The 24419-nt window shown below is 49.0% G+C and overlaps 1 protein-coding gene and 1 long non-coding RNA gene across 2 annotated transcripts in view; one reads left to right on the forward strand and one right to left on the reverse strand.

The window, feature by feature from the left end:
- The first annotated feature begins 4730 nt into the window (after positions 1-4730).
- Positions 4731-7054, forward strand: LOC132249309 (uncharacterized). The gene is made up of 2 exons (XR_009460721.1): positions 4731-5473; positions 6497-7054. It is a non-coding gene; the product is annotated as an uncharacterized LOC132249309 (long non-coding RNA).
- LOC132249306 (delta-1-pyrroline-5-carboxylate synthase-like) overlaps positions 6835-24419 on the reverse strand; it is a 31494-nt gene continuing 13909 nt past the window's right edge. The window contains exons 9-19 of the mRNA XM_059724037.1: positions 21540-21688; positions 18261-18405; positions 15350-15423; positions 14490-14589; positions 12960-13180; positions 11889-12026; positions 11557-11752; positions 11274-11395; positions 9407-9593; positions 8992-9087; positions 6835-7801 (exon numbers count right to left, since the gene is read on the reverse strand). Coding sequence (XP_059580020.1) covers positions 7620-7801; positions 8992-9087; positions 9407-9593; positions 11274-11395; positions 11557-11752; positions 11889-12026; positions 12960-13180; positions 14490-14589; positions 15350-15423; positions 18261-18405; positions 21540-21688 — 1610 coding nt within the window. The 3' untranslated portion in view covers positions 6835-7619. The remainder of the gene's footprint in view (positions 7802-8991; positions 9088-9406; positions 9594-11273; positions 11396-11556; positions 11753-11888; positions 12027-12959; positions 13181-14489; positions 14590-15349; positions 15424-18260; positions 18406-21539; positions 21689-24419) is intronic.

Below are 24419 nucleotides of genomic sequence, written 5' to 3' on the forward strand. Positions count from 1 at the left end.
GAGTCTTTTGGATACCAAGTGCAGGGGGTCAGCGTGGTGGGAAGAGGGACAGTGCTGGGAGAGGGGATGCAAGCCAAGACCCCCCCACACAAAGGGGACACAGCAGCTAATCCGGTTAATCGGAGAAGACTGCACAGTCCCTGTGTGGACCGTGCATAACACAACCCAGCCTGCATTTGATTTCCGGTTGCACAACTCCATGTTCAGGTTTGTGTTGCAGTGTTGGGTGTAAGGACAGCTGCTCTGAGGCCATCACTGGGAAGTCCAGGGAGGTGAAAGTGTCCTGCCACAAGCCTTTGTCTCTTCCTGGACCAGAGGTTGGAGCGGGGTTGATTCAGTCTTTCCTGGAGGGATTGCACCATCTGGCTGTGTAGACAGCAGCGGGGCACTGTAAGCAGGGGATGCCCTATAAGAACAGTAGGGGCCCAGGTGGATGACCCTCTGATGCCACGATCCATGTTGTGTGGCTCAGTGACGATGTGGTGTGCATTGAGGAGGGAGCAGTGTTTGCATCAGGCTCCGTTGCAAGGCCTGGTGCCTTGGTGAGAATGGGCTGCGTGGTAGCCAGGACATGTCCGTGCCCCATAGGACACTGAATTGGCCCTCCTTTGCCAGGAGGAGGTGGAGGTCATTAATGGTGTGTCCTGGCTGGTGAGGACTCAGTGGGGCCAGGCAGGGAAGGTAGATGCTGCTGCTGCGATCCAAGCACCGCCATGGTGATTCACCCCCTGCCCACGCAGCAGCAGCGGGAAGCACAAGTCTGCGCCACAACCCCCGCTGTAGGCAAGGGCTCCTTGCCATGGTGGCACTCGGCTCGTGGCACCACCACCAAGCTGTCCCACCCTGCTCTGTCCTGCCACGCCGCGTCCTGCTCTCTGCCATGGAGGCCTCAGGAGGCGGGCAGAAGGACCGGGAGCCTGAGCCCGCAGCTGGCAGCCCTCCCTACCACCCCGTGGGCTGTGCTGCACTAGTCAGCACCTCCCTCAGGCTGCAGCCACGGCCAGAGTGCCGAGGAGCAGGCAGGGCTGGGCTGGGCAGAGTGCTGTGGGTGAGGACTGAGGGGACCAGCAGTGCCAGCAGGGCTGTACATAGGGAGTGAGTCCCCAGCAGGGCCAGGTGGCTGTGGGGGGAGTGTGGGGCAGCAGCAGGGCTGGGGGACTATGGGTTGGGAGCAATTTTTTTTCTTTTGTGAGAGAACTTGCAGTTTTCAAACAGACAAAACCAGGATCCCTGCATGTCACGTGTCAGCTGAGTAGCGTACCCCTGTCTGTCCTGGCTAAGCGTGCAAAGGGCTGTAGTGCAGAGTGAGTGCAGACAGGGCCGTGGGGGCTGGGGGCAGCGGGGCAGGAGACACTGATGCTGTAACGCTTGTGCCTGCAGCTCCGGGAGGTGTTTGAGGATGTGGCAGTGTATTTCATACAGGAGGAGTGGGAGCTGCTGGAAGAGGAGGACAAGGGGCTTTACTGGGACCAGACGCTGAGGAACTACCAAGCCCTCGTTTCCCTGGGTAAAGCTCTGGTTCTTGCTTTGCCCTCGAGCCATGTGAGCTCTGCAGTGTTGTTGTCATCTTCATAGTTTCATAGCTGGTCGGGTCGGAAGGGTCCTAAGCAGATCATCAAGTCCGACTTTCCCGCCCATGCCAGGGGGGATGCTGGGATAACACGACCCCGGCTAGGTGATTCCCTAGCCTGCTTTCGAAGGTCCTGAGGGTTGGAGCGAGCACCACTTCCCTTGGAAGTTGGTTCCAGCTCCTCGCCGCCCTGACAGTGAAGTAGCGCCTCCCAATGTCTAGCTTGAATCTACTCTCAGTCAGCTTATGGCTGTTGTTCCTTCTTACCCCGGTAGTGCTCGGGGGAACAGGGACTCTTCCATGGCCTGCTGGTCCCCCTTGGCAAGTTTATAGGCATCCAGCAGATCCCGTCTCAGCCTTCTCTTGTGGAGGCTGAACAGGTTCAGGTCCCGTCGCCTCTCTTCGTAGGGCCTGCCCTGCTGCCCCCCGATCATGTGAATGGCCTCCTCTGGACCCTCTCCATGGTGTCCACATCCCTCCTGAAGTGCGGCGCCCTGAACTAGATGCAATACTCCAACTGTGGCCTGACCGTGTCCCCACACTGTTGCCCCATGTTCATTTTGGCATCAATACTGACTCCAAGATCCTTTTCTGCCTTCTTCCTGGTATTAACACTTTCATCCTCATGAACGTTTGGGCGGGGGATTAAATCCCTTTGCTCCCCACTGCTCTGTCCATGAACAGACCTCTCACACCTCATACTTGTATATATTCCTCCTTCATTTTATCCAGCTACCTTCCCTGGAGTCTTTCCCCTTAATAACATGATTTCCCTTTGCCTTCTCACAATGATCATATCATTTGCCATTCATTGTGCCTCAAAATGCACTAACAGCCATTCCTTGGGCAGTTATTCTGATTTCCTCCCTCTCCTGCCTAGTGTGTCCTGTTGAAACTGATTTCCACTCATTTGCCTGGAATTGCACTGGTGTTTGCTTTCCTATGACCATATGTCCAGTACCTGGATGATATGGACCATCCTCTTCCCCCTGCTATGCCTTCCCTTTCATCCTAAATGTCCATTCTCCCTTGTCCTTCAAGTCCTTAGTATAATCCTTGAGTTCATTGCCTCCATTCATCAAATTTCAATTACTTATTCTGAATACAGTACCAGTGAATAAACTCTCTTTAACCACTGCCCAAGCAGGATATCGAGGTCCCACACCTGACTTGATCTGCCGCATCCAGCGAGAACAGGTCGAGCTCTGGGTCTGTGATGATGTGTACTGTGGGGCAATCTTGAGGCCAGAGGACCTGCTGCCAGGTGAGTTGTGGCTGTCCCCTCCACCCAGCTCCCCTATCAAAAATGCGTTGTGCCCAGGGTGAAAGGGAGCCTGGAAACTGGAGACCTGTCCTGCGCTGCCATTTCAGGGTGCTGACCTCAAATAGCTTGTGCTGTCATGTGTGCAGACAGGTGTTGTTCCATGCCCTGAAATTCAAAGAGTCAGTAGTCTTTTTGCCAAAGACCCCCAAGGATTGACATGGCCCCTTGCCCATTTAGTATCAGGTAAAGTTTAATGGTAATTAAATAGTAAATTAATAGGGCCTGAGATGATGGGGCTGAGAGCTGGGCCAGAAACCCTTGTGAGTCTGCAGCTTAACCCCACCGAGTAGGGAAGATGAAACTGGCACAGGGACCTGGCACTGCCTCACCGCCGGCACTTGGGCCTTTGGCAGAAATACCTAGTTTTCTAGAGAAAACACAAGTGCCAAGTCCTGTCCTGCTCTGAGGCCCATCCCAGCACAGGGAATAGCAGTGCTTGCCCCTTGGCAGCAGTGCAGGGACTAATCTGGTGTTTCTTCCTCCCATGCAGGACATGCCTGGTTGCTGAGCAGAACCAAGGAGCAGGGTCCTGAGGAAGGGCCTGGAAAGCTGGAGCCAGCATGGGCTTCCCTGGGGAGTATGGGTGAGGTGGATTCCCTGAGCCCAGCGAAGGACCAGTGGAACAAGGGCCAGGGGATGCCCCAAAAGCAGGAGAATGTAGCAGTGAACGAGGTCCCATCTGTAGTTGGGCGTTGGAGTGAAGAAGGGGAACAAGCCCGAAACAGCCCAAGGTGCAGGGATGAATATGTCATGCTGAGACACCAGAAGAGAACGAAAGGAAAGGCGCACTGGAGAGAGACACTGCATGCAAACCAGGGCAGTGTGGAGGAGCTGGTAGTGAGGCAGGAGCTTGCTACCAAGTCCAGGGCGAGAGGCCACTCCTGCCCTCAGTGCAGGAAAAGCTTTAGTTGCCCCTCGCGCCTGGCTCTGCACAAGATAAGACATGCTAGGAAGAAGCCCCATGTATGTGCCACGTGTGGGAAGCGCTTCACCTGCCTCTCGACCCTGGCTGCTCACCACCAGGTCCATTCTGGACAGCTCCCCCACCGCTTCACCAAAAGGGGGAAGAGCTTTGTGCGCAGCTTGGAGCTGCTCAAAAAACAACATGTGCACAGGAAGAAGCGTCAGTACTGCTGTGTCACATGTGGTAAGACCTTCACCCATTTCTTCTCCCTGGTTCAGCACCATCGGATGCACTTGGGGAGGAAGACGCACCGCTGCAACAAGTGCAGGAAGAACTTCATCAGCTGGCAAAAGTTGTCCCAGCACTGGTGTGTGCAGAAGAGGCAGCAACCACACTGCTGCACAAAGTGTGGGATGAGCTTCAGGCAGCCCTGCAGCCTGGCCAGGCACAGGTGCATGCACACACGGGAGAAGCCACATCGTTGTTCTGTGTGTGGGAAGAGTTTTGCTCAGTCCTCCACCCTTACCCTGCACCAGGCCCTCCACACAGGGGAGAAGCCACATCGCTGTTCTGAGGGTGTCAAGAGTTTCACCCAATCCTCCCACCTGACCCGACACCAGCTCATCCACACGGGAGAAGCCACATCAGTGCTCTGAGTATTGGAAAAACTTCCCCCATCTCTCCCACCTGTCCCAGTATCAGCACATCCACACCCAGAAGCATCTCTATTTCTGCCAGCCGTGCAGGAAGCCCTGGGAGATGTCTGCCTGCTCAGCACCCACCAGTGGTGCATTCAGACAAGCACCCCCCGGCTGCTGGCCCAGCGCGGAGCTCCGGACCACGGGGTGTGTTTCGTGCCAGGCTCCCCCGGCCGCGCAGCCCCGTGAGAAACGCGCGGCGCCCCGCCCCGTTCCCACGTTACCCGCCCTTCTCTGGTGGCTGCGAGGCGCAGGGGTCGGGGCACCGCGCCGCGACTAATCAATGGTATTAGTCTCTTATGGAGCAAGGCAGCGCACACCTGCGTTTGCCATCTTCTCCACTTCTCTTTTTGGCAGCAAGCAAAGGGGGTTGACCCCCAAAGGCGACCTGTTTCATGTGATTTGCAGATAAAGCCTCAGGTGGCCGGTTCAACCAGACAGCAAAGACAAGCGACATCTCCCATTAATCCCTTTTCAGCAAGGGAGTCAGCATCCTGGGTGACCAGCTCGGAGGCACTCAACACGCGGTGGGCACAAGAGAACCACTGCAGAAATGAACGGGGGCAGCAGCAGATGTGGGGAACCTGGATATGAAATGACGGGAGAGAGAGGAGAAACAGCGCAGTGGGGAGAGCTGGGCAGTGCCACACCGTAGCTCAGGCTTCAGAGTGTGAAAGGCTGTCAGTGCTCGACCCTTTTGCGAGCAGGGCAGCACCACACCGCAGCTCGGCAAGATGAGCCTGAGAGCAGACAGCGGAGACCTCCCGGCCCTTGCCCGCTACAGGCCCAAATGGTGCGTAAGGGAGAGCTGCGGATGGAGGCCCGTGGACCTTGCCCACAGACAACCCAAATGGCGCCTTAAGGGAGGACTGCAGATGGATGCCCATGGACCTCACCCGCTGCTGACCCAAATGGCACCATAAGGGAAAGGAGCAGAGACTTCCAGGCCTGACTGCTGCCGACCCCCTGGATCACCGGTACTTGACAGAAACTATGAACCAGGCTACTACTACTACTGTTATATCCATTCTGCACCTGTACCATGCAGCTGAACACCAGGCCAACCCCTGATGCTCCATATCACCCTGTAGCTCCACTCCGCCCCTGCTACACCCACAGCAGCCTGGCTGCAACATGCAACAATGCTGCCTCATGCAACCACCCTTTTCCCCCCCACTCCAAATGCTGAGGATCACATTTGAAACATAGTTAGCCATGTTAGTCTTCAGACAAATAGAAGGAAGGGTAGATTTGTACCTTATAGACTAACCAAAATAACTCTATACACACTTGTGCACACACACACACACACACACGTGGGTACCACACTTTAACAAGGTCGTGGTAAATCTTGAGAGTGCAGAAAAGAGCCACACGTATGATCATAGACTTGCACAGCAAGCCATACAAGGAAAGGCGGAGGGACCTGGGGCTCTTCAGCCTAAAGCAGAGAAGGGTGAGAGGGGACTTAGTAGCAGCTTACCGCTACATCGGGGGCTTGGCGAACAACTGTTTACCAGGGCACCCTTGGGGAAAAGTAGGAGTAATGGCCACAAACTCCAGAAGACCGTTTCAGGCTTAACACTAGGAAAAACTTCTTCACAATCAGGGTGTCCAGCTCTGGAATAAACTCTCTCCAGACTGGGTGCCATCACCTACCCTGGACATCTTCAAGAGGAGACTGGATGGTCACCTTGCTGGGGTCACCTGACCCCAGTTGTCCTTCCTGCCTAGTGCAGGGGGCTGGACACGATGATCTTGCGAGGTTCCTTCCAGCCCCTGACAGCTATGAATCTAAGAGAGGATGTTAAAAAATCATAGTTATTTACACAACTTTGTAGAGTTGGAAGAGAATATAGGGCCCCCTCCGCACACAAAAGGCCACAGTAATCCCAGCAGGGATATGGCCCAAAAGACACAGGACTTAGACTTAGCAGTCACTGCCTTTGGCTTCTCAAATTCTCCCTCTTGTTCTAAACTAGTCTCTTGTATTCAAACAGGCAGAGCAATCACAGGCATTGGGCCACCAGATGAAGCCATGACAGACTGGGGCAAGGATCCTACATCTAGTGTTGGAATTTAGATTAAAAGAGGAAACCACATTTGGGATTTCTGCGATTAAGCCCCACTTCCACGGAAGGACATAGCCAATTCGTACAACGTGCGACTCATTTTATGTGAAAAAAGTGACAATGTTAATGAAATGAAAGAAAAAATCGGGAAAAAAAAAATTGCAAGATTGCCGACCTCCAAGTGTTTGCCATTGTTAACTAGGGGAGTCTTCTCTAGAGAAAGTTACAATTTCATTTTAAATAATCACACACTTGAAGACCGAAAATCATTTTGCAAGAACTTTATTTTGAAAAACATGGAGTTAAAATACCATTTCCATTCTCCTGTGGGGATGATAAAGTTTCATATAAAACAATGAACAAAAATATTTGGTACAAATATTCATAAAAGGGTAATGGAATCCACATTTACAGTTGTGAAATTTATCTACATTTATCTGTAATTAAAAGAAATCAAACATTAAAAAGGATCTCTTGGTCAAAGCATTCTGCCGCTGGAACATTTATTCATCGATTTACCTAACATTTAAGTGCAAAGTAAGTGTCAGAACATTCCAGCCCTTCCAAGAGCTGCCAAGATGCTAGGACTGCAGGGAAAGGGAACACGCTCGGCAATACAAAGTCTTCTCAGAAACAAAGCCCTTCAGACCAGGATGAGATGGCCAAGTGCCACAGGAAGATATTAAGAGAAAGGAACAGGTCCACCCCAAAGCAAGTAAAGGTGGTTTACCAAAGGAGCAAGGGAGAGAAAGGGATGCAAAGGGGAGAGTCTCACTGTGCAGCTGGGATGGTCTGAGGACCCAGCTCTGGGAACAGGTGTCTACTTGCAGCCTCTATGTTTGTTGCTACATGGCGCTAACAGCGAGTAGGAGCAGGAACTCTCAGACAGACACAATTGTCTTTTCTTCATTTTACTGCACAGTGTCTAACCCCCCGGGGGAGCCAGAGCAGACAACTCACCTGAGGGCAAGTACAAACTCCTCCCCAGAGGCAGCTCTGGAGCCTGAGCATCCTCAGTAAACCTGTCGCACTCCTGGGCTCTCAGGTGCTGTCAGTCGGTGTTCCTCTGAGGGATGGGGAGGTTCTCATGAAGATATTTCATGCTCCCATGCTCTGAGAAGTCAGACACAACATGATTGTCCCCTCTCAGCAGCCACTTTGTAGTTAATAGTCCCTCGATCCCCACCGGTCCACGGGCATGGATACGAGAAGTACTGATTCCAACCTCGGCCCCTGCAGCAGCGGGAGATAGGAGCACAAGATGAAGCTGGGTTTTGTGCACAGTTGGCTCTTTGCTGGAAGGAATTTCTCTTATTGCTTCAGTGCTACACAGTTCTTGCATCTTTTCCAAGACGAAGAACAGCCAATAGTGCATCCTTTCCATCCCATTTCCCCCAAGCAGAACTCAGCTTACATTTTTTTTTAAAAAGGGAGGCAAAGTAACGTCTCTCTGTCTACAACCTGTTTTTCCGGAGTGAAACAGCCCTTATGGAGCCAGCTGGAAGCTTTTTTCAGAAATTGAAGTGACATCCTTACAAAGCAGAATCAAGATTCAGTTTGTGTTCTGAAAGTTTCACGCTCTGTAAAAAGCTCTGCCAGGATATACAGCAGGGATGCTGCCGTAACTGAGCAATATCCTACAGACATCCACAGAGCTTGTGACCAAGGCCATCCTGTGCATTGCTGCTCCAAGCAACAGTGCTTCCCTCACACTGAAGGCTCGCACTGGGAGCCTTCTGCAACTCCCACAAGGCTTTGTGAGAGGAGAGAAATGGAACTGCTCCTGGAATTTCTCAGGATACCACACCCCCACATACACAGCCCCTTTCGATTCTGGGACTGTAGTGGTCAGCAGCCCAGCCTGCGAATGCAGGTGAAAAGGTGTTGCACTATGCCAGACGGCATGCGTACACATGTGTGTGAGGTATTCATTCATCTCCAGGTCTAACGATCCTCACGGAAGAGACCACTGAATCCCCTCTGGAATTGAAGTGAAGACCATATGTTATCTAAGCATGGTCATTTTAGGGTCTTCTCCTGCTATGCACATGCACTAAACTAAACTTAACACCACACAGCCTCAAGGCTAGGGCCTTTAGAGGTTACTCAGTTCCACAACAGAACATCTTTTCTCCCTTCCTAACTGACTCGCCTTCCTAATTAATCCAGGTGGTACAGTGTACTTTCTGCTCCTGTCAAACTTAACTACACCCACCAGATTTTTATCTGCTAATCCTTTCAGCTGAAAGATCCAAATGTCTACTTCTGCTACAGTATCTTCTCTAAAATCCTCCCAGGAAGCTCTAGGCAGAGAAGGTACAGCCTCATCTTCCAGGATTCAGGCAGGTACCTGCTAGGTGTACAAATCCCAAATTCAAATCTGCAACCCAAGCAGAGCAAAAGAACTGCTCCTGCTCCCTTACCAAGCCCCAAGCGGTATCCATCGGAGAATCGGGTGCTGGCATTCCAGAACACGCAGGCACTGTCCACGTGCTGCAGGAAGTACTCTGCCGTTTTCTCTGAGGGAAACAAACTGATGTGAGCGTTCAGAGATCTTCAGTTATGTGCGCAGTGCAAGAACCTGCACAAACCAAGTTGTGCAGCACAGCATTAGGCAGATTCGTCATGACCAAACCAATACTGACAGCCCTTTCACCACAGCACACAGATGTCAACTCTACAGGTCTGCAGCCATGACAGTAAGAACGATCAAGAGAGGTTCTGTCCTAAGTAGCTTCTGGGCCTGGTAGCCTTACATGCCATGGAAGTGCACATCAACCACCAGTGCCTGAAGTTTGACAGCACGAGCTGATGCACTTTACTGTGCAGGGCACTGACCATTCTCTGTGACGATCACATCTGTGTGAGAGCTTCCATATTTGTGGATATGTTCAATGGCTTCCTGGACACTGTCCACCACCTCGATGCAGCATTCCAGGTCTCCGTATTCTGTACGGAGAGACTTCACTTCTGAAGGACTGAAAGTCAAGTAAGATGCAAACCTAGGGCCAGCATGAATCTTCACCTGCGAGGACAAAATATGCATCAACTCACCTGTCCAAATACCTTCCACACAGAACAGCTGCCCCCAAGTTAAATATTCCCTAGAAATAAAAAGCTGGCTGCAGCACAGATTTCTTGCCTTATGTAGACCCTATAGACAGTTTCAGGTCATAAAATGTAAAAGCCATTTCTGGGAATTTTATGGCTCAGGGAATTAGCAACAGGGTACTGAACCTGGGTCATGGCTGCCAACCAGCTGAACATGAACTGCCAGCACAATATGGCAGCTAGAAGATGTAACGTATTCCTTTAACGATGCATCAAGCAAGAGTAGAGAGGTGAGAGTACACCCAGTACAGCAGTGATGAAACCATTCTGGGAACACATGTCCAGTTCTGGTACCTTCACTTTAAAAGGAATGTTAAGAATTAGAGAGACTTCAGAGGAGAGCTATAAAGAATGAATCAGAAATACAGAGAAGATCCCTTACAACAGAGACTCAAATGCAATTTAGTTAGTTTAACCAAAGTGAAGATTATGAAGAGATTTCAGTTCACAGCCTGGCTGCATGAACAAGCCCCTGCAAGATCAGCTTGGATAAGTGAACACAGAGCATCAGCTACACCACAGTAACTGCTAGTGTTCCTGGTCTTGCCCTGCAAAGAAAACATAGTACTTGTGTCAAGCAAAACAAGGCAAGCTACTCTGAGTCTGTCGTGAAGCACTAATGCTGCTGGGAGCCTGCAGAACCAGAGCTGGGTGTCTGTCTAATATTTATTCAACTGCCACTTGTTTGATACACAAATACTGAATGAAACTTCACATCCTTTGTGACAGACCGACACTACACTAGCTTAACAGCCCCTTCCCGCTTGCAGAAGGGAAGCCCAAGTCTGTGGAGAACTGCCAGTGGGGCTCACTGGGGAGCTTTCTGGGTCACATGGTTTCCCTTGGACACATCCCCCCAGCTCCCCTGTCACCAACACATGTGGTCCCAACTTTCCCTCTGACCCTGTGTTTTCTGCACAAATACCCACAGCCTGCGTGTCCTAGTGACATAGCACCAGCTATGTCAAGTGCCTGTTAATTAGCATTCAAGGTCTGAGCTGGGGGCTTAATCCTACAGCTCTCTGGAGCCCAGAGAAATTCAGCACACAACTACAAAGACTCCTGCACAGATGCTGCTGGAACTGCAATGTCTGCAAGATGCCGAGAAAGTCGTTCGAGAGCTTCGCTCTGTAGATCCTGCATAGACACGAGGAAAGCAGAACAGGCAGAACCAAGGACAGGTTGACAAGCATGAGTGTGCGCTAAGTCTGGGGGGAGGAAACAGTGCGAAACAGGGGGCAAAAGCAAAGAAGGGACTTGAGTGTGGTTAAGATAAAGACGAGTGACAAACCTCAAGCACAAGAGGGGCCGATCTGGTGGACTAGCACCAGGACATGAAGAGTCGGGACCAAAAGCTTCTGCTTCCAGACACAGCAGAGAAAGGGAATACAAGCAGCACCAGAGAAGGACCGCGATGCACATCACAGCTCAGCAACACCAGGTTCATCTCTAGGCAGAACCTGAGGGTTGGGGGAGCAGGGCCCCAGAAGCCCATTTCTGTATACCATAGCGCTACTGCAAATGCCTCTAACGTCCCAGCCAGACTCCTAAAGGCTAGCAATTGTCCATAGCAAAACAGGCGGTGCTCACTGACCTGCTCCACTCTCAGCATGTCGATGATCTGATCAACCAGTGGGGTTCGCAGCTGGTCCCGGTGAATCAAGAGCGTCTCCAGAGCACTGCAAGCAGCAGGATATTCACACTTTGAGTCTCTGACTACGGTGCAAGAATGGACAATGGTTACAAGCTGCTCCTTGCACACTCTTTCAAGCCTTCCTAATGAGCAAGCCTGAGTATCATGTACTTATGAACCTATGTCTTAAAACAATACAGACATCTCAGCTGAACTCAAACACAAGAAGCCTCTCCCACCTTACCTATCCTTGTGACCTTCTCAACACTGGCATCTACGTCCACATATACATGGCAGATCCCTTCACTGTGCCCCATCCCTGGGATCCCTTTAGCTGCTTTCTGGATGTCCCTAACAAGCTGAGCTGACCCGCGTGGAATGATCAGATCTATCAGTTTGTCCAAGCGGCAGAGGTCCTCTACTTCCTCTCTGGTATTCACCTGTAATAAATAAGCAGCAGGTTTCTGAGGACTAAAGGAAGCTCACAGGATCTCTGCCTTGAAGCATTCACAAATGGGCTTCACTTACAGCACATGCACACATCTGCCAAATTCCAGACTGGCCTCCAGTACTCACCAGCTGCACTGCATCTTTGACCCCATGGATAGAAAGTGCTTCCTGTGTCAGGTGGTGAAGGATCTGATTGCTATGTGATGCCTCCCTTCCGCCTTTCAGCAATAAACCATTTCCACTGGCAATGGCCAAAGCAGACACCTGCCAAAGGGAGAGAAGGCATGAGCACTACAGAACATCAGCATAATGCAGACACCACCGAGCAAGTACCAGATTCCCCCTGCAGCCATGCTGACCCTGTTGGAGTCATACCGTCTTCCAGGCCACTCTGCCCAGGGAGCTATTTGGACAGACATAGGATGCACACAGCTCCAAAGCTAAATACACTTCATGGACAAGTCTCCAATGTCAAGGTGGTGCTGGCAAAGGGGCTAGCTGTGGATGGATGTCCCACTGCAAGGGGACACCAATGTATCACCAATGATACATTGGTTCCCCTCTGCACCAATCAGTCCTTCCAGCTGCCCGAAATCACTGAAGCTCTCCACGAAAGGAGAAGTCCTGCTTCTACTACAGTGCCTAAACTGCAAGGGTCTTTGTATACACCACAAAATTGGCCTTTAAAGCAGAATAAATGCCCTTTTGCATCGCTTTAATGGCATTGCTGTTTGCACGCTCAGCAGTGTATTCCACTGTAAATGACTCTGTAATGTAGCAAGGTAAAACATCTTTGTGGTGTTTTAGTTTGCTACCTAACAAAGTGCAACAGTGCATGGGACGCTGAAACCCGACCCGTGCACCGTCCCCACCACCTTCTCCCACCACCAGCACACCCAACTGCCCTCCTGCCACCTTGCTGCTCTGCCCCAGGGCCAAGCCAGCCATTCCCAGGTGGCCGCACCCACAGAGGGAAGCACTGGGCCCCGCACTGCTCAGGGGCTTTGTGACCCAGCAGCAGCTGGTGCAGGCAGGCAGGAGGCCAGAACCTCAGTTTAGAGGAGTCCCAGCAAGGGAACCTTTCAGGAAACATTCAGGCACACGGCTGACCACCCCCTGCATCAAGAGAATCCTCCCCGGCTCCTCCCCTGGTAACAACAGGCAGCTGCAGCAGTTCCACGTGCTCTTGCTACGTACCTGTGGGAGGCAGTCTGGGCGGGACTCGAAGATCACCAGCAGGACACCAATGGGCACTGTCACCTGCTCCAATTCCAAGTCCTTTGCTATTCGCGTCCGGCGAATGACACGGCCCACACTGTCCTGCGAGGATGGTGCAATCTGGCGCAGACCAATGGCCAAGCTGTTCAGCTTGGACGTAGACAGACTCAGTCTCTTCATCAAAGGAAGCGCCAGTCTCCCTGGAAGAGGGGAAAGCGATTTAGCCATTCTGAACAAGCACCACATTTGTTGGAGACTGGACTTATGCATTTGGAGGAACCACTAAGTGTGAGCTTTAAAGGACAACAGTGGCTGGTCCTTGGTTCCTTGTAGACGTATCTACCATAGAGGCAGCTAGCTGTTGTTCAAATGTTGCAAAGATGCTCTTGCTAGGGATGCATGTAGGGTCTACCCTGGAAAAACTGAGGGGTCACTGCAGGAGGAGGAGGACAGATATCAAGAAAGTGACACCCGACTCACTGAAGGGCAATGCAGCAACTGTGGCACAAGAGCCAAATACAGAGCTAGGTGTCTAACAGTGACTAGTATAAGGTAGAGAAGCTCAAGAAAAACAGCCATGGGTGAGACGGGCAATAGGAGTACACCCCTACCTTGGCCGTGCTTGTTATTGGTGGGTCATTTCCTGGGGGTGAGATTATTTTGGCTCTATCAGTTTAGCAGCGAGTGTGCTCAGCACAGCTGCATGCATAGCTCACGCTCTGAAGGTGAAGTTTAAAGCAAGACACTTTTACTGACATCTCAGACATGACAGGAGAGCTCAATGTTTCTGCCCTTTTTAAAGAATTCCTGATGCTGCTAAAACAATAAACTCGTAGAAAGGCTTTGCTGTGAATGGATACATCCAGGCACAAACCCACTGCTTGCCCCAACCTACACTTTGCACACCTCTGTGCATCCTTCATGAAGGATGCAGGAGTATAATGTAGAAACGATTCATGATGTGAGCACAAGTCACCTGTCCCACATTCAGTCCATCCCAGACTTCTCAGAATAATAACCTGATGCTGATTAAAGGCATTGCACCAGTTGCTTAAAGTAGACTAAGCCTAGTTAGTACACGGATGTTGCTCTTTTTGGAGAGCGTTGCGTCACAGCTGGCTTGGCCACAAGAGATGGAATTCACCTCCATGGGGCACGGCATCCTGTGTTGGCCACCACTGCTAAGGAACATGAGGTGTTCGCCATGTCATGGCATCGCTCTCATGGGGACTTGGAGCACTGTCAGTTTTTGTACGTCACTGTTCAGCACATTACCTGGCTGTGGTGTCCAATGCAGAGAAAGTGTTTCCTACAACTTTCAGAGCTACAGCTGCCTGCACTCAGGGCTTTCAAGGTCTTGGATTTGCTCCTCAGTGGCAGCCAAGAGGAAGGTCATCCCACAGAGCTCATTCCCAAATTCCTCAAGCCCCGAAGCAGAGAACAGTCCCATCTCCCTGCTCTCTTGTGCAGACCCAGATGCACTATGTCAATGTAGCTGGCACATGTTACCTTTGTTCTCAGCTTCTTCCATGTCTTTCTTGTTTGCCAACAGAATTTCTTCTCTCTGGTCTGTCAGTAAGTCAGCAAGATGATAGATAATATCAGCTCTCTAACAGGAATAAAAAAGGGAATTCCTCTTATCATGGTAAACTTGAAGTAGCTCATAGTACTCTGGCTTCTGGTCCCTTCCAGCTCTGAACGGCACATCTTTGGACCTCACAGTTTCCTCCCTGGTTTGGCCCCCAGTTCCCCTCAGAGAGCTGACGGCTCTCAGCTTTCTCTTTGCTAGAAGCGGGACTGTATCACTTACTCTGCCAACTCCATTTCTGGCCTTTGCATCTCTGCCTTTCAGGTCTCTGCCTTCTTTCCCAACCCCAAGAACCTCTCCCTTTAAGACACTCCTATTTGCAGCTATAGCAGCCTTGTTCTTCATGGTGGCTCCCCTTGATCCAACCCAACTGTAATGCTATGGTGCGCTCACTGGAGAACTGCACACAGGGGCACCCTACGGACATTGTGAGAATGCTCTTAGCGGGAGCAGCTGGGGCAGCCCACTCCTAGGTGCGTCTGAGGCATTGCCTACCGACTGTGAGAGTTTGTATTAAAATAGAGCAGTTATTTAGATGATGAAATACATATAAAACACAAGGATTCAAACAGTTACATGCGTAACTTCCTAACCACAGCTCTGTAGCCCATCCACCATGCCATGCCCCTTCCCCTCTCCTAATACATTACTAAGTGATGAGCTTGACAGAAAAGCAAGAACACAAGCCCTTTCGAGCAGGGACTCATCTTAACTGTTTCCCAGAAAACATATTGCACATTTGTGGATTCTAGTAAGATCTGAGGTCATGTAGCCCTGTTACCTGTTCAGGTTGTAATGCTGCCAGGGTCCTGCCACCAGCTCGAGCCATTTCAGCCTGCTGTTCTACAGTAGGGCCTATGAAAACAAGAGTGTGCACACTGGATATAATTTTAACTCCAAGTTAGAGCATATACAAAAACTAAAACTCCTCATCACAGTGACCATCCACCAGGCAAGAAAAGATACACTGGCTAAAACCTCTCACCCTTTCTCTCAACGCATGGAAGGGTACACATGCGGTTTCATGTGCACATCCAAGAAGCTGCAACTATACCCATGCAGAAAGTGACATCAAAATCATGCCTAATTATATTCATGTTTAGTGACCTGAGGAAGAATGTCTTGCATTCAAAAGAAAGCTTGTCTATCTCATTTCCCAGCTACATAGTTGGTCCATTAAAAGATGTCACCCTAAGGAATCCTTGCCTCTTAAATATATTCAGGTAAGCTTGGGGACTTGCAAGCAACAGAAAGAGACAGAAAAATATTCCTAGGTAAAGACAGTATCAGAGTGGTAAAAATCTTGTAAACAGACAAAAACCATAAACAAAAACGTTAAGAGCCGGGAGCATATCCACCTTTCCTGATGTGTTCCTCCTCTGACCATCTCCCTGCTCTCTTGTGCAGAGCCAGATACACTATGTCAGTGTAGCTGACCCATGAGGATACCTTTGTTCTCAGCTTCTTCCTCGTCTCCTCTAACCCCACAACCCAATATCTCAGGCTCTTCACAATCCTTTGGCCCTCCCCAAATGATCTCTGTCATTCCAAGTACCTGCAGAGGACTTCTATACTCCCTCCTGTCACTTTTTGGCCTAGGTCTTCATCCACAGTAGTGCAATCTGTTAGCAGTGGTTAGAGTAAGGAGATAGCCTGGACTCCTAAGATCATTCCCAGCACTAGGAGAGGAGTAGGACCAAGTGTACAGTGCAGGAGGTACAAACCACGGGCAGGCCAAGATAGTTTACTCTATTTGGGAAAGAAGTCAGACAAACTAGCATTTGTACCTAAAATGTTTGTCTAACATCTCTTCCTACTACTGAGTTGTTCCATTAAGAAATTGCCAAAACAAATCTAGCTTCTCTCATATTCCTTAAGCCATCACAACTACAAAGACCACTATTAAAATAGGCAAGGCACAACTTTCAGAGCTCAAAAAAGGAATTCTCAGTTAATACAGTATATCTCTTTGGGGCACTGCTGGGATTGGTTCTCAGTCCACTCTCGTTCAATTATTTTTAAATCAGCGTCTAGAAATAATACATTCATGTCCAAGGAATGACTCTCTCTCAGACACATGGGATAGCAAAAAAGAAGGATAAGTCAATACTAAAGAGATCTGATCACCTAAAAGGCAACATATCTTTTTCAAAGACATAGGAACAGAGAACATAGATTGTATCTATAGGAAAAAAGGATTGTAGTCTGAAAAGCAGTGGCTCTGAAAAAGGCTCAGGTGTTGCTGCAGAAGGCAAACTGAACATTCACTCCCAAGCTCAAGGTTTTGGGATAGCCAGCTAACACAATGCTTTGATGTACTATGAGGAGACCACCAAGTAGGATTAGAAAGAGATCTTGGTCTTACCAATGCCGTGCCAAGGTAACTTTCCAACCCCGTATGGAAGTTCTGGTGTCTCCATCTTATACGGATAAGAGAAAATGGCAGAAGGTCCAGAGAACAGCTACAGAAATGATTTACACTCTACAAAAGTGTGCCTTAAGATGAGAAGTTTAAGGAGTTCAGTTTTTTTAACTCACTAAAGAAAGGTTGAAAGACAATTTAATTATAGCCCATCAGTGGTCGTACAAGGAGCATGCAAGGGACTCTATCAGATCATAGGACCATGGGAAAGTAGGGCTGGAAGGAAACTCACAAGGTCATCTGCTCAGGGTAGGATCATCGCTGACTAAACCATCCCAGGCAAGTGTCTGTCCAAAGTACTCTTGAAAACTTCCATGGATAGAGAGTCTACGACTTCTCTAGGTAGCCTATTCCAACTCTTGACCACCTCACAGTCAGAAATTTCCTCTGCTGTAGCTTGAGGCCATTGCCCCTAGTCCTGTCCCCCATGGCCAAAGGGAAAAGCCTATCTCCATCCTCTCAGTAATTGCCCTTCAGGTATTTAAAGACTTATCAAATCCCCCTTCAATCTTCTCTTCTCCTGAGTTTCTTTCAGCCTCTCCTCATAAGTCTCATCTCCCAGGCCCCTGATCATTTGTGTTGCTCAGGATAGGACACACACCTCAGATGCCCTCTGGCCCAGGAAACCAGGGGTCTTGAACCCACAGCCTTAGCCCCAGGAGGCCAGCAGGCACACTGCCGCAGCACAGCTACAGACCCTACAGATGGATACACATCTTTTAAAAATGATCTGCTAGCCTCACAAAGTACATTTTTGTCAGTTTCTTACAGCTATAGATAAAGTTGTAACCCATCTTCATCCCCCTAGGAAGCCTTCCCCAAACCCCAATATCTACAAAGAATGCGAGAAGTGCCATGCCAGCATAGGTGACTGGTGGGGGGGCACGTGCCCCCTGTCCCCTGAGACTGGCCGCCACCGCTGGCTTCTGTGGGCAGTCCTGCTCGCCCCCACCCCACCGCTGCTGCCAGCTTCTGTGGGCAGTCGCTGCTCGCCACCCTGCCACCGACACTGTCACCCACTGTCATCCCCCCCAGTCTCAGGAGGCACCAGTCACCCACATATGCCAGGTCAGACCAACTGTCCATCTAGCCCAGTCGTCTGTTTCTGACAGTGGCAGGAGACAGACAGCATATGTTACAAGGTAGATCTAGAGTGATCCATCCCTTGCCATGCTCTCCCTGGCATCTGCCACCATTGGTTTAGAGATGCCAGAAACCTTCAGCCCTTCACTCAGTCCTCATCTCCAAACTGCCCCGCATACCAGCTTACCTGCAGGTTTCACTTCTGAAAAAAAGGTGCCAACTTTTTTGCCTTCCACAATGTCCGTGATGACATGGCCAGAGATCTTTGGGTGCGTCCCATTTGCAATGACCACAGAAGTGCCCCCTTGGAGGGCCCACAGAGCGGCCTTTACCTAGAAGGAAGAAAGCAAACACTGGGGGAAAAAAAATCTTCATGCCAAGCAAGCATCTTCTTTCAGAGATTATCCCTGCTTCATTGTAGGATTTTAGATTGTAAATCCTTCATGACAGGAACCATCTCCTCACACACCTTTGGGAGCATACAAACACAGTGTAGGAGCTACCACAGGCTAACCCAGGTTGAAAATAGATCATTTATTCCTGCTAAATTTTGTGGGCTGGAATCTAGCCAAGGCCCAGAATAAGAAAGAAATGCCTGACAGCATGCTGACAGAGGCTTTTTGAAGATACAAATCATAATAGTAACTTTTCCTGCACCGCTATTTCGTTGACACACAACAGCAAGCATTGTGCTGAGCGGAAGAGACCGTTTTCCTTCACAAGAGCTCTGCTGGTTTGTCCCCATCGTGTCATGCTCATCCAGGTGTCTGGAGTCCCTTTTTTAACTTTTGGCTTCCACCACTTTTCCTGCCAGCAGAAGGGTCACTGGTGTCTGTTCTCAGCACCGCTGGACATGCCTTTAAGGCATCGCTGCCCAACCAAAAACCAGCAGGTGATTTAATGATGGGCAGCACATCTGTCAAAAGTTCAGCCACATCCTTCCTCCACAATTCTTGGATTTTATCCTCTCATCTTTGGTAATTTGGAACTGTCAATTCTGAAACAGCACATACCGAGGTGATGGCGGTGACAAGGAAGAAGGATGAAGAGCTGACTCTCGAGACTGTCTGCTGCTGTCTGTCCTGTGCCCAGCATAATGACAGCCTGTTCTTGTTTGGTTCCTAGGCACCATCATAGACAATAAACCTGATTTCTATGTCCTTACCTTCCTAAATTACCCCCCTGAAGTCCAGTGACACCAGTGATTTTCTGAGGGTCTCCGGCTTCAGATCTTGAAGGATTGGGTACTGTTTCTATCTCTTTGGTAATGGCTCTTCAAAGTGATTTTAGTTCTTTGATTTCCCTCCCCAATTTACCTCATGTGCTGTACTCCTTTACACCAGTCTCACTGGGGCTGGATCGCTGTCTTGCCTTTCAGTTTCCTTTTGCATGCAAGAATGCGTGTTCTGACATGGCCATACCACATACAGTTTGTTAATCTGAGGCCTTCTATTTTTTTCATTTTTGGGTTCACACCCTTTCCACATGTTTCCTCAGTGTCTATTACTAAGTGCCCTATGCTAGGTGCTATTCAAACATGGAAAAACTGTAAGCTGCTTGGGAAAAGGACTCAACATGTTGAACAGGCAGATGGGTAACAAAAGGAAATGATGAGACAATATTGCTGATCTGGGATAGCAGCCTTAGCCCGCTGCCCGCTCAACTGCTTCTGAGTTCTTGTACACTTCATGTCAAAGGAGAGTTTGAAAGAGGGATGAAAAGGAGGGACCTTTGCAGATATGAACAGGGAACTCTTTGCAGATGGGCGGGGCAGCGTGGGAGTCTCCCGTCCGCAGTTTAGTGGCCAAGCACAAATTCTGATGTCTACGATGTTTAATGCAATTAAACTATGGGTCAACGTTTACTTGAAGCAGCTCATGTGTGATCCTTAATTTTTAAGACAGAATCACCTTTTCCCAGACTCCAAAGCAATCATTTCAACTGGAGAAGTGACTTCTTGACAAAAACTTCCCTATCCTGAGATACCATTGTTTATAAATTATTACCCTGACATGAATCCATTCGCCATCACTTTTTTCCTAAATGGGCTGCAGGCAAGACAATACGAGTATATTTGTAAGTATGTCTGTTCCTATTGCTGTGCATATAAGGAGGAAGCTTTCTCAGACCCTGTTCAATCCTTCAGATACAGTTCCACTTCCTTAGCTCTATAGCTGTCCTCCAGTGCAGATGCACAGGACCCCCCTGGACTGGGAGACTGAGTTTTCCATATGCTCATTACATTACGTTCCCCTTCTACTGCAGGACTCTCATTCCCCCCACCCCCCCAACCCACCTTTAAAAAGTCTCTAACTACTATAGAGAGGTTTATGGATTTTTCGCCACATATATTGACATGTAGGGTGCTCATCTGGCATCCCATAATTTTCTCAGGACATTTCCCTGATCTCAGTTCACTTCATTTCAGCAATAATCCATCCCCACCTTGCCCATTCCTAGGATCTTCGCACTTACTTTTTTTTTCTAGTACTGACAATCCCAGCTGGTGCTTTGGGCAATTTGAGTGCTCCTATGCAATGGACAGTTTTCCACCAGCTCTTCATGCCAGAAGACAGCCACACTTTGCATACAGTGGAATTTATTTTGTTTTAGCTCTCCTATCCCCACAAAGTTACATTTGGGACTTCATTAAATGTAAAACTCCTTTCTCTATACCTCTTCCAATTTGTGCATTTAGATTCTGAAGTTCTCCTGGTCTTATTGAACCTGTATATGCAACTGGAACTATTTAAATAAAGCTACTGAAGAGGCACTGAACTTGAGCCTTCCAGCAGTTGGAAATACTGTAGCTTTTAAGACCTCCTTAGGAACTGGCTCATCCCCATCATGGAGATGCCCCTCCTCACTACATCCATACCAAAGGACACAATGGGTAGGTATGTCTATACGTTCATTAATGAGCTTAGATACTGAGCATTTAGTTTAGTACTTACCTAATGAAGTACTAACTAAATGAGCAGTAACTAGTTACTGCGCAGTAGCACTGGTGCATGTTTTTTGTGGTGCTTACTGCACAAGAGCTTAATAACACTGCACAACAGCGCATTAGCACAGTTTTTGACCAACACACTACTGCGCAGTAAGCTTCTCTTGCAGACACGTCCAATGTTCTGTTTTGCATGGGATTTAAAAACAAATCTCTGCAGGAAAAGGAACACTGGAGATGGAGAAAGTTCCCAAAAAACAATGAAAAGGTCATGTACACGGTAGCGAAATTAACCTCTCTGTAATGGAACAAATGCGCAGATAAAGGACTAAAATACCCCAGAGTTCCTCTTTCAGAAGCCAGAAATGCGTCTATATACAGGAAGGAGACAGAGAGAATGGGTTAAACTCAATGCAATGTACACGTTTGTTCGAAAACAGACTTAGAGCAAGGCTCAAAGGTAAAGTGCATCTCAGACCATTTCAGAACATTGCTTTTCCCATATGAAAAGCAAGCAACATAGGCTCTAGAGTTTTCTCCTCCCTTGGCTTCCATGCCTCCCATTCCTACCCGGGATTTGGTTCCAAAGGTCACAGACTGCTGGTCTCCCGGGTAAAATATGTCAATAAGCTTCGCATCATCTGACCCCGGGGGGCTGTCAAAGAGTCCTAAAATGCAAATCTATTTGTTAGCTCTGTATATCTTTGGACTCCGTCGTTCAGGGGAACACAACTGGGAGGGTTAGGGAGCTCTTCTCCATTACAAAGGTATGGGCACTGACTATTTACCACTGCAAGAGGACACCTGTGCAGGTCTCAACAAACCCAGCTCAGGACAAGGTTGTGAGCCTGAACCAGGAGGTGCTTGTCCCCAAAAATGAAGAACTTCAAAGTTAAGCTTAAAAGAAAGAGAACTAAACGCATAAAAAAGAGAAAGACAACATATCTGAAATGATAGCAGGAAGCCTGAGAAGCAGTGATGTTGGCAGCTGCAATGGAGCAAGAGATGACAGAAAATGGGATATGAGCTTGCAGTGTGACAGGCCTGCAACAGAGCAGTATGAAGCTGCACATGGAAAGACATTAGCAAAGTCAGGGAGGGGACAGGCACCACTGCCATGGCCTCCAACAACACAGCAGAGCACCATGTTTCACAGAGGTCTACAGGTGGGAGATAGTTCCAAGAAGAGCAATGAAAGGTCAAGTAATGCCAACCGCTCCAGGGGACACAAGAGCAGAATACACAAACGAGTCTGCTTGAAAAAGAAATGACATTTTAAGTTGACTGACTTCTAGTTTTCTGCCCCTTTAAGCATCTCTTACTGCCATCTCACCAGAAATGCCATAGAAACACCCACTAGAGAATCATTAAAGCAGCACACGCAGGGATATGCACTCTGCATGTATGCATGCAGCCTGTGCTGCAGGACCTTCTCCTTATTCCCTGCTCAGTAGGCAAGTGGAGGATGATGGATGAAGCACAGATCCAGTAAATTCCTGGTTTGTGGTTAGATAAGTTTTGCCTAAATCCACTGAAGTCAATGGAATGACCCTGGTGCAAGTCTGCAGTGACAGAACACATCTGTGCATGCAGAAGCTAACCAGCATGAAGCAAAGGTGAGGGCTGTGCAGGGGGCACTTGTTCAAGGAGGGAGTGCATAATTAGGGCTGGGGTTCTTTCTTGAAATAATCAGTTCGCTAATAGCACCTCCAGCCTCTTTATCTTTCCTCCTCACTTCTCATAAGTGTAAAACTTGATATTGGCCCTTTGCTTAATTTTAGCAAGCACCAACCAGTCGGCACATGTAAAACTAAATTCTTCAGGAGGGAAAGGCATCATGATCTGCTATGGATTTTAGGGTTTTTTTCTGAAAAGACAGTAGAAGGATCAGCAATATGGAGTGGGCTATGGGATACGAGCTACAGCACTCGAGCTGCAAAGCATCTAGAGATGGCAATTCACTCTCCCTTTCTGTAAGGGCCACCGACTGTTGTAACTGGTAGGCTGTTCTTTGTGGGAAGAATATTTTCCTCTTTTGGAAAGTGAACAGCAGGAACCTCTAGTTATTTGACTGAGTGAAGACTGGCTATAAGGAAGCCCAACAGTTAACATGTGGCTTTGGGGCTCTGTGAGACCCTGACACAAACACACGTTTGTCGTTTGAAGGTTACTCTCACCACACTCTAGCCAGCAGGTTAACTGACAACGCCAAAGAAACATGGAAAAGTCCAGGCACAAACCTTTGTTCACTATTCATTGCTTTTGTTTACAGGGCAAGCAAGGACCCCAGCCAGACAGCAACCCAGAAAATCAGACTCAGGGGGCAGAAGCTCAGAGGTTCCACCTGCTGGGGGCTGGGGCAAAGCCCTTGCCAGGTCAGGCTTCATGTTCAGCTGTATTCTCTGCCCAACAGTACTAGTGCTAAATACATACGTATTTTGCACGAGCTGTTTTCTATCACTGATTTTACTACCAATTGCTGTTTGCAGAAGGACTTGCCAAAGGTAAATGCAACTAGTAAACAGGGTGGCACAGCCTGGAGAGCAAAGGGATGATGCGGTTCCACTCAAACACGGGTGCAGGATTGTCAGTAGAAGGAAGCATCCACTGAAAGACTCAGAGAGAATACTGCCACAGCTCATGCCTGAACTGTAACACATTTCATCATCCAAAAGTGAACAGGTTGCAAGTCAGTGCCTAATGGGTCACTGTTTACAACAGAACATGTCACTCAGCCAAAAAACAGTAATTCTGATCAAGGAACTGGAAAATAGAAAGGCACAAGTTCTGAGCATCTGGGAAGGGGTCAAGGATCTCTAAAACTGGCAATGTCTGCAAGCCCCAGGAAGGGTAATGCTTTCTGGAAGAGCAGACTTGTCCAGCCACTCCCCAAATTAAAGTAGATTAGCCTCCGAGTTTCACCAGGGATCCTAAGCATGCACACATCATCAGCCAACAGGCACCCATATCAAATCCACACTTCTAATGAAGCTGGGTAGATAAAAGTGACCAATCACACCTTGGTTATGGAAGAGGGTCTCTGCAAATGTATCATGCCCTCCCTCTCCTGTGCTCTCCTGACCAGGTGATAGGACAGTAGCTATTGGTCAATGTGTCTCAGCACATCAGAGTTTGGGCCCAGGGCTGTGCAATGCTATGCTTGGCACATATACACACCATTGTCACTGTGGTAAAACCTTGCACTGAGCCAAGCTTCAGGAGCCCCAGGATGGAGTTAAAATACGAACAATTATAGAATCACAGAATCGTAGAACACGAGGGCTGGAAAGGACCTCAGGAGGTCATCTAGTCCAACTGCCTGCTCAAAGCAGGACCATCCCCAAGCATCTTATCCTAGCCAAGGCTTTGTCTAGCCAGGTCTTAAAAACCTCCAAGGAC

The sequence above is a fragment of the Alligator mississippiensis genome, chromosome 1 (assembly GCF_030867095.1).
Source record: "Alligator mississippiensis isolate rAllMis1 chromosome 1, rAllMis1, whole genome shotgun sequence".
NCBI lineage: Eukaryota > Metazoa > Chordata > Crocodylia > Alligatoridae > Alligator > Alligator mississippiensis.